This window comes from Sinocyclocheilus anshuiensis, unplaced genomic scaffold (genome assembly GCF_001515605.1).
Source record: "Sinocyclocheilus anshuiensis isolate Anshui unplaced genomic scaffold, SAMN03320099.WGS_v1.1 scaffold2031, whole genome shotgun sequence".
Lineage (NCBI taxonomy): Eukaryota > Metazoa > Chordata > Actinopteri > Cypriniformes > Cyprinidae > Sinocyclocheilus > Sinocyclocheilus anshuiensis.
The window spans coordinates 85,899-98,710 of NW_015549686.1; the positions used below are offsets into that span (position 1 = coordinate 85,899).

Below are 12,812 nucleotides of genomic sequence, written 5' to 3' on the forward strand. Positions count from 1 at the left end.
TAAAGTTAGAGGAGTCAAATATCACCTCGTAATGGGAAGGCTACTTTTTGATAACATTTTGGATAATTGTTTAGATGGTGCTCCTAAAATTTTGAACGTGCTCCTAAATTTTTTAAGTTATCTTTAAGTAAAAAGAAAAGTAAGCGTAGAGCCCTGAATGTGGTGTTTGGGTTTTGTTTAATGTTATTGTTTTCATGTTTTATTTTGTATTATTTCACCCTGTTAGTGTCATGCTTCCCTTGCCCTCATGTATCTCTGCCTTGTGTATGTGTCATGTTCTGATTGGTAGTCCTAGTCATGTGTCTTGTTTCCCATTGGTTTGTTCATGTCATGTGACCCTCCTTGTCTGCTATAACTAGCCATCATATTGCCATTGTCTCTTTTGTCGTGTATTGATGTTGTAACCCGCTGTCGGTGAGTGTAGTCTGTTCATGCCACATCAAGTCTGTTCATGCCTCGTCAAGTCAAGTCTGTTCATGCCTCGTCAAGTCAAGTCTGTTCATGTCAAGTGCCTTGTCAAATCTGTTCATGCCTAGTCAAGTCTGTTCATGCCTCGTCAAGTATATTGTGTATATTGTTTGGATCACACTTGTAAATAAAACTGCACTTGGGTTCTCGCTCGCCTTCAGTGGACTGATTCGTTACAACATCATGGCATGTAGTTGAGCAAAGTGTAAAGTGAGACTTTGTCTCTAATTATAAATAAAAACTACTAGGCCAATTCCTCTTTCTGTGTATTTTCATTTCTATTCCTTAAATTGTATGCATAATATGCATACATTTTCAGACATTTTTGGATTGCATTCTGGTATGTGTGTAAATAAATTAAGTAAATAAATAAACACATCCTTTAACTTAAAAATGTATATTTACATTGGAATTTTTTTATTCTTTTTTTTTATTATTCTTTTTTGAATTTGTTGATCTATCTTGATTGGTGAGCACTTGGCCCACAGCCCTTTTTAGCTTTCTGTATGTTCATGACAGAATTAGTTTGTTTCATTTATCTTAACCTCCTAAACACAATTAATAATAATAATAATAATAATAATGCCAATTTCTCAAGAAATAAGTAAACCTTTATTATAACTCATTATTCTTAACTATGAATAATGATTTTGTGCCCTAAGACATCAAATCTTGTAAACGTTCAAAGTTTAAAAATAATTGTGTGGTCACTGACACTGAGGAACAAAGCCATAGCAGCGTGGAAAGTCTTTGGTGGTTTACAGAAAATGACCTATGTGCCAAGTCAGACCATCTGCAAAGATGAGAAGATATATATATATATATATACATACATACATACATATATATACATCTGTTTGATCAAAGTTTCTTGGTGAAAATAAAAACGCGACTTCTCACTCACATAGCAGGAGTTTATTGACCTTTGAATCTTAAAAGAGATTACCGTAAAAGGGGTGCACCCTTTATTGTGTTAAACCATGTGTGTGTAAATATATCAGATGAGGTGTTGCAATTTTTAAGGTTGCAAAAGAGGACGGCTTTGAATTTTTCTTTCACACTTTCTGTCTTCTATGTGTCTCTTTCTTTATGTCTTCCTGTCTTTCTTTTTTCATTCTGCTCACAGTGTCAAACACTTAATCGTTCACATTTTTTTCTATCACAGTTTGGAAATGGCCCTGGTTTAATCTTAAAGTTTAAATCAATACATGGACGCACGCATGTGCTCTTATACATAACATCCAGAAAGCTTATAATGGTAATCACTTAATATCACATTGCAAAACATTTAGACAATTGTTCATTTCAGAGAAAATGTAACAGTGTCTCCATTTTGCTGTAAATACAGCTATTACCATCTGTAAATATTTATTACCTAAAATAACTGAAATAAATATTTATAACTGAAAGCTTAATTGTCATTGAGTAAAATTGCATGTTGTAAGGTGGTTCTTTATGCTCCTCTTTTGTAGACACTTACCTTATATTCTGTATTTATTATTCAGCTTTAAAACTCCCAATGAGCAGAAAAAAAAGCCTCAGTGGCTCAATGTCAATGTTGAGATATGTGAAACATACTTATTATAATCATTTTATCAATAAATTTGATAAATGCATCATACAAGAGTCAAAATTACCCTTACTTACACCTACATATTAATATTATCCCAGGACAAATACCATCCTAAACTCACTGGGAAAATGTGGCTATGGTGAGATTTCTGAAACATGAAAAAAAATATTTCAGATATAGTGTTTATGTTCCAAGAAGAATGTTTTAAGTATCTTTTTTGTACAGTTTGTCCTAAGTAACTGCCAATACAAACTCATCTTAAAGGTGCTGTGTAATTTGCTGTGACACTAGTTGGACCAAATGGAATTGCGATTTTTCTTTTTTTATTTATTTAGGGGGTGTACTAGAACAGGCTCTCATACTAGGTTGTTCGAAAAACACATTATTTTTCACATATTTTACATTATTACAACACCTCTCTCCCCAGTCTGGCATGAACGGTTGAAATAGTTCCTGTATCAAATGAAGGCCCGCCTTCTGAAATACGAAATGTGCTGTGATTGGTTAGCTGGGCCAGCTGTCCCTTACCATAGCCGCCTGCGAGCTTCAGTGTAAATATTGCGTCAAAATCAAATCAATTTGAGTGTGATTTACACCCGGATGATTGTAACCACTCTAAGTTCATCTGCCTTGGGAAAGCTAGCGTGTCTCCGACATAGTGATAACACTCGTTGCCTTCTCTAGTGCAGCTCAACCAGGTCTCGTCCCATTTGTCGATATTTGTGATATCACAAATCCCGGAAAAATATGCGTTGTAGTCCAAACAAGTCGTTCATTGTAGTTTTTGAAAAGTGATTTCTGTTAAATAAAATATCTCCTTTTAAAGTGGACTTTGAGCTTTGTAAATTTGCAGATCTTTTTATGCTCAAACAGCAACATTTTAACAGACTAACTAAAGTTGAAAAAGTGAAAAAGCATAATAGGGCCCCTTTAACAAACACCCTAAAACCTAAACCTCCTAAACCACCCCTTCTGACATGCCTTCACTGTCTGCCATAAATATATTGCCTAATTCCTCTAATAGGACATTTAATACATTCACATATAAAACATTTTTTCCATTATAAACAATAAAACCAGGTCTATTAATAAAAGACCCAAGGCTTCAGCTATAGGCTCAGCCAACCCTGTGACTGTTCAAAAGCCACCAAAAGGTCAAGGGTCAGAGTGCTATTGTCAGATGAAATTTCCAACAACAGTGCGTGCTGTAGATTCTGACACTTGTTTATATTAGCCAACTTCTTTGCATTTCTCCCTCTTTAGACATCTCCATGCAGCTTTTAACATATTTGCACAAGAGCTCACTCAACTGTAAAGCTTTTGACTCCACACACTCTCTTCTATCGGTCGCCCTGGCTCTCTTGTGTGTTTGGGAATGTTGCCACCCTTATCCAGTGTCAGGATAGAGCTAATTTTAGCAGGGCAGCTGAATGTGAGGGGTCATAATGCTGGATAAATACAGTGGCCAATCTGCCAGGCAGCTGTCTTGGTCTGTGGCAGATCTTTTCTTCTTCCCCCTTCTCTTTCACTCTCCCTCGCTTCAAGGGTTGCTTCATTTTGTCTGTGCTCCTTTCAGCAAGAAAGGTAAGAAAATTGTTTTAAAATGCATTTGAATTCTGTTTTAACTGGACATTGATATTAAAAGGCTACAGTATCACAGTGCTAAGATAACAATACAAATAGCACAGTGTGGCTGTATAGCTTTATCAGAGCAAAACACTTAAAAAAGAGGAGGAGGAAGCAAGAGTTCCTTCCTGATTACAAAACTCAGAACTGCAACAAAGTGCCAAACCTGATGGACTGATTGTTATCACACACTGATACTGATTTTACTGGTGGTGTTAGATATTGCAAAAGGCTGAATATATCTAAAGGCTTCTTATGTGTATTTGGCTGTTAGGAGCAAGATCTGCTTAATGTTTTAAAGCAATTAAACAATATTAATTTTTCAAATAATTTTAGTTAAATATATAACTTTTACAATTTGAATCTCGCAGCATACCAGTATGGTCACTCACTACCCATACTGACACCACTGGATCAAACATGATCGACATGTTGAATGATAAAAATGGCAATATATATATAACCTTGTGCAAGAACAGCACGTCAACACCAGTGCAGCTGTTAGATGCTAGTTTATATATAGTCTGAACTCTTAGGCAGTAGTGTCAAAAAGGGCAAAGGTAGATTCAGCTATGTGGTGGATGAAGGGGGTGAGAGGAAAAGAGCTTGTCCTACATTCTTCACATAAATGTCAACAATGAGAGTAGGCCTCATCAAGCAAGGCTTTACGCTTACAGAGCTCTTGAGGGGGACAGAAAGCGGGAGTAAGTGGCAGTCATTTTGAGGAAATAAAAAATAAATGTGAAGAGCAGGAGTTAAGCATATTGTCACAGTACATTTCTCACTAATACACTAATAAAGAAAAGCAGAAGTTCTCTAAAAAAAAGAAAGAAAGGAGGACCTTATCTTTCAGGGCAAGCAAGTCTGACGATAGCAGACAGTTTTTTTTAAATATGGGTGAAAAAAATCCCTCTCTGTATTTAGATTAGAATAAAGTTCATCAAAACATTTCCCCATCACAACATCCCGCTTGAGTCATCAATTATTTAGCAGATATTTTAATCCAAAAAGGAAATTAAAGTACTTCCTGTAACAACTAAGAGTACAATGTAGTATGATTTTCACTCTTCATATCTCCTACACCACATTTCCATGCTTGTTTGTTTTTCTTTGACATACCATGGTATTCTAATCATTACATTTCATGAGTGTAATATTTTCACCATTAAAATAGTTTCTCCTACCCCAGCTTAAAGTCAACTATAAATCAGCCATAGAGTACTGCAGGAACAATTCTTAATCTATAGCTAATTGAGGCATAATGATATTGGAATATAAGCTTATAGAAGCTTATTTTTATTTATTTTGTTATGTATACATTATATATAATATATTAAGATGTCAAGGCTATTTACAGATGTTTAATCAAACATGAACTTTCCTAAAACAAGATGATATCTAGGCTATGCTAATTAACTTGGGCTAGTGCTGAGCCAGTGCAAGACACGCTCAGTGCTTTTCATTTATCACAACTGTTCAGTGTTTCCAACTGCAGAAAGTTTATTTTAGGATTCAGACATTTAAAGAGACATTCAATTAAGTACTAGGGAAACAAATTATGCGTCCAACACGCATTATACTACTAGATCAACTAACATATTCAATTAAGTTGTTAAAACGACAAAACACATATTTGACAATCAGGCTGTATCATATAGTTCATAAGTTTGTGCATATTTTGAATAAAAAAGGAAAAACTAAATCAAAGTGATACAGTACATCTTTAATACAGGGCAATTGTGCCTGCATGATGCATCGCTATGGACATAAGATGATATGTATAGATTATTTTATTATTTAATATTGTGTTTTTTGTAAAATGACAATTGCCATAATATATCATAAAAAAAAATAATAATAATAAAAAGTCAAGCTGTCATTTCATGTACTATTGGGAGCCCCAAGCAGCCGCTTTGTTCACTTATGGCTTGGGCCAGCTCTGCTTGTGCTTTTGCAAACTATTTTAACTCTCACTTTCCAACATGTAGATTTTAAATAAAGACTGAAAGAATTTTCGGAAGCTTACAGGTGTGACACTGAAGTCATGAAACCGTGGTGTCTTTTGTTTATTGCCTAACTTTAGCTCTTTTTTTATTTTACTTCTGGAGATTGTATATATGCTTCGAAAGTTGTCATTTATTTTTGAAGACCATCATGATGAACAAAACATGAAAGAAGAATCATAAACTTTTGTTGGTCACCGAGCTTATTTTCGGCAATAATCCAAAAGCCAATGGGAAAATACTATTGGCTTTTTGCGAAGAAACTTGGACGATGCTAACACATGGGTTTACCTCCAAAATATAATCCTTGCAGCACTCTATTGATAGGCTCATTTTCCAGCCCAACTCTGACTAAACCAGTGGAGCAAATTTGGGGCAGAATTATTTGTTTGACCGAGCAGTGGCCAACCAATTGGTGAAGTAATCGGGAAACCTGTTTGGAAACAAGCATCTGTTTCAAAGAAATTAGTACTTTAAGTACCACGATAACATCATCTGATACCATCAGTGTACCTGTCACAGTTGGTTTTGGGTTTGGTGTTCATGTCTTTTATTTTAACACTATCATGTTACCTGCTTATTTTTTGTCATGTGATTCCCTTGGCGTAAACGTAGCAAGGCAACTGCTTGGTTCAATGTTGAAGGTCTAGCTTTCTGTAACGAGTTGAACTGAACCCATGTGCAGTTTATTAGTAGGGATGGCTGACGCGAAACTGACATTTCGGCGCAGTGTTGAGATCCCGAAGCGTAGCTGTTTCGAAACACTGCTCCGAAGTGTGATTCAAAACACCCATGTCACGTGACAACGGCTAAATGAAGCTTCGGTGCGGTTCACAGGTGTTTCGACTGACAGGCGGCAAAATAAAAATCTTACAATGTAACAAATGTGACACATTGTGGCTTGATTTCTTTTACATTTACATTTAGTCATTTAGCAGACGCTTTTATCCAAAGCGACTTACAAATGAGGACAATGGAAGCAATCAAAATCAACAAAAGAGCAATGATATACAAGTGAGATATACAACTTTTATTAATGTTCATTTCTTACGACCAAAATAACCGATAATTATTCACAATGAGGAGCTTAAAGGTTGCAAAACCAAGCTCATGTAGTTCTCAGACACATGATAAAAACTCAACACATTATTTAAAAAAATACAACTATTAAAAAAGAAAAAAATTAATTACTCTTACAATGATGTGGACACACTTTATTGTTTGACAAACAACATGTAGGTTATCATTCGTAAATCTTTGTCAAGGCAGAGTAACACGTGCAAGAGACCACTAGGTGTCACAATGGAGACAGGTGTCTGATTATTTCGAAGCTTCAATACAATTCGGCACATTTGCTTCAACTGTTTCAGTGATTCATGAAGCCTCGTTCTGCCCATCACTATTTGTTAGATCCCAACTTGAATAAAACACAAAGTAAGCAATGACTGTACATGACACGAAACGCAACAAACAGCAGTACAGGAGACAAAGCTAGACAAGACAATGAAACATGAGGGCTATTTATACACAAGACTAATGACTAAACAAGGAACACCTGTGAACAATAAAGATGATCAACCAATGACAAAACAGTACTGAGAAACACATGACTAAGAACAACCAATCAGAGCAAGACACATACACAAGGAGAGCACATGGCGAGATACATGAGGGCAAGGGAATTATATGACAAACTGGAAGCAGGTAACATGACAGTGAGAATACAAAATAAAAGACATGAACACAAAACCCAAAACCAAACTGTGACAGTACCGCATTACTTTTTAGTTGGCTTCCATCTGCTTTGTTCCTGATTTCACTTTCCTCTTTCCAGTAAAGATGCCTCATGCATATCCATTCCTAAGCCCTGATCAGAAGAAAGAGCTGAGCGATATTGCTCAGAGAATTGTTGCTCCCGGAAAGGGAATTCTTGCAGCTGATGAATCCACAGGTACACGTAAACACTCACTTGCTTCAAAAATTAAAATTCACCCAAATAGACAATTCCGCCCTTATTCACTGGCTTTCTTTTTACCATGTGGTCACTCTAGGCAGCGTAGCAAAGCGCTTCCAGAGCATCAATGCTGAGAACACTGAGGAGAACAGAAGGTTGTACCGTCAGTTGCTTTTCACCGCTGACGACTGCATCCTGCCCTGCATCGGTGGAGTCATCCTTTTCCATGAGACTCTCTATCAGAAGACTGATGATGGCAAGCCTTTCCCTCAGCTGATTAAGGAGAGAGGCATGGTGGTAGGAATCAAGGTGGACAAGGGTGTGGTACCTCTGGCCGGCACCAACGGAGAGACAACCACACAGGGTATAGATGACATTTCTTCATATCCTTTTTAACTTTAATTTATGAATGTTATTCTCTCTTTTCACAAATGTTCATGTATGTCCATCTCAGGTCTGGATGGGCTGTATGAGCGCTGCGCTCAGTATAAAAAAGACGGCGCTGACTTTGCTAAATGGCGCTGCGTGTTGAAGATCACCCCCACTACTCCATCCAATCTTGCTATTATTGAGAATGCCAATGTACTCGCCCGCTACGCCAGCATCTGCCAGATGGTGAGACACTTTACAACCTGCTTTGCTTTGGACATCCAGTGGTGACATAACACTATGAACACAATTCATAGTTTTGAGTCACAGGACTGGTGCGCAAAACATCCATAAAACTGCAGCTGTGCAGTACATTTTCCATCTGTTTCAAGTCTTGATTATTCAAATCCCTTCTCAAAAGAAGAAAAGCAAAGATTTGTGAAGTTATGGCCATTTGCGATCCATATACATCAGCCTCCCCAGTATTTAAATCACTAAAAACAGCGGGACAGTCTAAAATGCTTAATGTGAAAAACACTTAATGTGACTTAATTTTTTAATACAGTGATATTAAAAGATCAAATTCAATATATAATGCATGCATACTACATACACATGATGAAATGGGCCCAGAATATGAATACAACATTTTTCTTTGTAATGTTTTCAATGGGAAAATGCTTAACGTTCAATTCAGCGTGTTGTGTTCAAATTCTGGGCTCATTGCCTGTATATAGTATGCATCATCAATAAGGTGACAAACTGAATTTGATCTTTCAATAATTTAGCATATTAGTACAAACCTGGTAAAAAATAATTGGAAAGCCTTGTTTTGCCCTGCAGATGGGTATAAGAGTGTGACGTCCAATGAAAACTAAATACCAAAATTGTTTATGTATGTTATGTTATGATTTAAAAGTGCATTGAGTAGTTCACTAGTTAGCGCTAGCATCGTTGTTCTTCATGTACTCTAAATACCATTAACACAGTGGTGTTTAACGCTACATTGCCATCTATAGACATGATTCAGCCTAGATGTGAAATTTTAGAGAGAAGAAACAAAGACTTTCTTAATGGTTGCCATTGCTTATCTCAGCTTAATGTAACAAGTATCAGTGTAATTTTATGTAAATTACATTGATAATACTGAGATTTAGAGATGTTTCTGCATTTTTAAGTAACGCATCAGAAACTTAATTTGCAAAAATGTTTGTACACTCGCTCGAGGGGGTTTTTGACTTGTGCAAAAAAAGACTTGTGCAAACAACACTATGCCACTAGTGTATCCACAGAGGCGGCAGCCAATGAGTGCGAGGATTCTCTCAGAGCATTGGCAAAAAACCACGGGGTGTGTCATTTAAACATGGCGAAATACAATAAATGGGGCATTCATAAACTATTATGAATGCATTCTTCATCTCATTTGAGCATATACTATTCACAAAAACATAATTTGCTTCTTAATGTGTTAAACTTACTATTGAATGCACCTTTAATAATTATAGTTAATATGTGATGTAATTTGTTTGTGATGCATTTGTTGACGTAAACAAGAAAATATATTGAACGTTTTTACCATTTCTTTTTTTGCATGGCTATATTTGTATTGTGTTGCATTTATACTTTTTGTTTTTTTCCCTGCTGTCTGTGACCTGACTTAAAGTATTCACATACGCAAGGTGTCACAATTCACATATATTGGTTGCTGTTGTCTTTCTCAGCATGGCATCGTGCCCATTGTGGAGCCTGAGATCCTGCCTGATGGTGACCATGATCTGAAGAGGTGCCAGTATGTGACGGAGAAGGTCCTGGCAGCTGTGTACAAGGCTCTGTCAGACCACCACGTGTACCTGGAAGGAACCCTTCTAAAACCCAACATGGTGACCGCCGGTCACTCTTGCTCCCACAAGTACGCCCCTCAAGAAATTGCCATGGCAACTGTCACCGCCCTGCGTCGCACTGTTCCCCCTGCCGTTCCCGGTGAGTCAGATTCACTATTTCTTCATTCTGCTAAATCCCCCTTCGAATGGCACTTCGGAATAATCATGGCCACAATATTGAAGGGTTGTAGTGATAAGACCTTCAGAATGTAACGCAGTGATTATCTTCGTTTGTGTGTTACTCCCACAATGCCAATTTTTTTTGTATAAAAATCTCTGTGCAAACTGAATTGAATTTGACTATAAATTACACATATAAATCATACGTTTTATGACGATACAGCCTGACATTGATTCTCCTAGACAGCCATACAATATTTGTAGAAACGTCAAAACATGGCACGATACGATTGTGATTTGATTCAGCGATATGTATATTAATATTGATATTATGCACTGTAAACATGCTGCTGCAGTAAGTAATAACAACTTAAAATTTGTTGAGATCATTTAAATATCCAAGTAAACCAACAATATTAATTCAAGCACGAACACTTCATTTTTTTTTTTTAACTCATTATAGCAAACATATAAATGAACTATTTGAAATTGCAAATCCTGACATCCAGAACAAATAGTTTTTTTTTGTTTTTTTTTGAAAATCAGAAAATATCCTCTTTAGGGCATACACAACAAAATGAGGTGAAAAGAACATTTATACAGATAAATAAATATTAAAAATGGAAATTTCTAACTAATCTAAAATCCGATGACCGCTCAGTGACAATTTGACATTTTTATAACAAACAAGTCTTCTAGTATATCTCATAAATATGTAAAAAAAATATAGATTTTTTTACACATTGCATTGACACATCATGTAGTTCAACGTTTGATCGATTCAAAGATCACAACTCCAATGTCTACCATCTTCTGCTCTAAAAGGCATTACCTTCCTGTCCGGAGGCCAGAGTGAGGAGGAGGCCTCAATCAATCTGAGCGCCATTAACCAGTGTCCCCTAAGCAAACCCTGGGCCCTCACCTTCTCTTACGGTCGTGCCCTGCAAGCCTCCGCACTGAAAGCCTGGGGGGGCAAGAAGGAGAATGGCAAGGCCTGCCAGGAGGAATTTGTCAAGAGAGCCATAGTACATAAACAACCTTACACAATGAAACGTTAATTATTCGGCCGATGCGTCTGTGCAAACATTTTTGACATCCATGATCTCACTGTTCCTGTATTTCACTAATCTCATGTGTCAATTTCCTCTACAGAACAACAGCGCAGCAGCCGCTGGTAAATATGTCTCCAAAGGAGACACCGCAGCAGCGGCGGGAGAGTCTCTGTTTGTGGCCAACCATGCTTATTGAAGAAACACAAGTGACCATACTTCCGCTGACTCATCCGGCTGTTCACTCATGTACACAGTGTGACACATCATGTCTGTGATCTAGACTCACTGTTACTCCTGTAGTCATTTTTTCACTGTCATTTGACGATGTCAAAGAAAATAAGTATCATTGGAACTGACCAGTCGGATAAAATTATCCAGTCTGCGCCTGTTTCATGCTGTCATTCTACTGATCTGTTCTATTTTTGCATCTGTTTTCTTTTTCACTAGATGTTTTGCAAAGGAATAAAGAACCAATGAACCAAACCCCTGATTGATTTTAAATTTAATGGTTTTAATAATTATCTGATTACATTATGCACTTGAGCTGTTTCAGATCTCAGAATCACTAATCTAATTATTATAAAACTGCCCAGAAAAGGTCATATAACAGAAGAAAGCTATCTGTTAGCATCTTAATGGCAGTTTTAATGATTTTTACAAAACCTTTCCGGAGAATGTCACATTTGACTCCAAAAAAAATGAAATATTAAAATAAAAACCATATAGCATTTTATTTTTTTAAAGAAATATTTATGGACTTTTTATGCCTTTAATGGGAGAGGCCAGTAGAGAGCTGACAGGAAAGGTTGGGTGGAGAGAGGGAAGTGGGATCGGCAAAAGACCTCGAGGCATTATATGTGACCCTGGACCACAAAACCAGTCATAAGGGTCCATTTTTCGAGATTTATACATCATCTGAAAGCTTTCCATTGATGTATGGTTTGTTAGGATAGGACAATATTTGGCTGAGATACAACTATTTGAAAATCTGGAATCTGAGGGTGCAAAAAAATCTAAATATTGAGAAAATCATCTTTAAATTTGTCCAAATTAAGTTCTTAGCAATGCATATTACTAATCAAAAATTAAGTTTTAATATATTTACGGTTGGAAATTTACAAAATATCTTCATGGAACATGATCTTTACTTAATATCCTAATGATTTTTGGCATAAAATAAAAATCAATCATTTTGACCCATACAATGTATTTTTGGCTATTGCTACAAATATACCCCAGCGACTTAAGACTGCTTTTGTGCTCCAGGGTCACATATGTCAACGCACTAACCACAAGGTTATCAGAGCCGACAAAATTATATATTATTTAAAAAATATGTACACATCTATCTAGTATGTGTTCTCCTGCCTTTTAATGCTTGACTTTAAAAATCTTTAAAAAAAAAAATACTGTATTGTGGTAATGAGGGTATTTCATTTAAAATGTTAAAAGTTAAAATATCACAGCACATTTTTGTGATGAGGTCTGGGGGCTAAAATGTGTTTAGGGTCATGGAAATAATCCAGTTGCAAAAAAAAAAAAAAAAACCTTAATGGTCCTAGTTTTGTTGTCAAACATTTCTTGACAGGCTTTGCGAGACCTGAGCTTTCACTTCTACATTTTTTGAGGTTTGTATTTACAAGTTGGGAAGTCGTAATTATGAATTCCCATCTTGCAAAATATTTGTAACTCTACTTCTACAAAATTATGAATAAATAATGTGCATCAGATGTGTTTTTTTACTTTTTTTTTTTTTTTTTTTTTGGT

General features: G+C 36.3%; 2 protein-coding genes across 3 annotated transcripts in view; both read left to right on the forward strand.

The window, feature by feature from the left end:
• Nucleotides 1-3,471: 3,471 nt before the first annotated feature.
• Nucleotides 3,472-11,550, forward strand: LOC107660454 (fructose-bisphosphate aldolase A). 2 transcript variants are annotated; one of them, XM_016449757.1, is made up of 7 exons: nt 3,472-3,625; nt 7,505-7,621; nt 7,722-7,988; nt 8,079-8,239; nt 9,715-9,973; nt 10,819-11,018; nt 11,146-11,550. In XM_016449757.1, exons 1-7 carry the CDS (start codon nt 3,487-3,489, stop codon nt 11,239-11,241), a joined length of 1,239 nt encoding a protein of 412 aa, XP_016305243.1. In that variant the 5' UTR covers nt 3,472-3,486; the 3' UTR covers nt 11,242-11,550. The 2 variants fall into 2 exon arrangements, with proteins under 2 accessions (XP_016305243.1, XP_016305244.1); XM_016449758.1 differs by having other exon boundaries at nt 3,553-3,625; nt 7,510-7,621; nt 11,146-11,549.
• A 917-nt stretch (nt 11,551-12,467) lies between these two features.
• LOC107660459 (fructose-bisphosphate aldolase A-like) overlaps nt 12,468-12,812 on the forward strand; it is a 2,724-nt gene continuing 2,379 nt past the window's right edge. The window contains exon 1 of the mRNA XM_016449764.1: nt 12,468-12,473. Within this exon, the coding sequence (XP_016305250.1) occupies nt 12,468-12,473 (6 nt within the window). The remainder of the gene's footprint in view (nt 12,474-12,812) is intronic.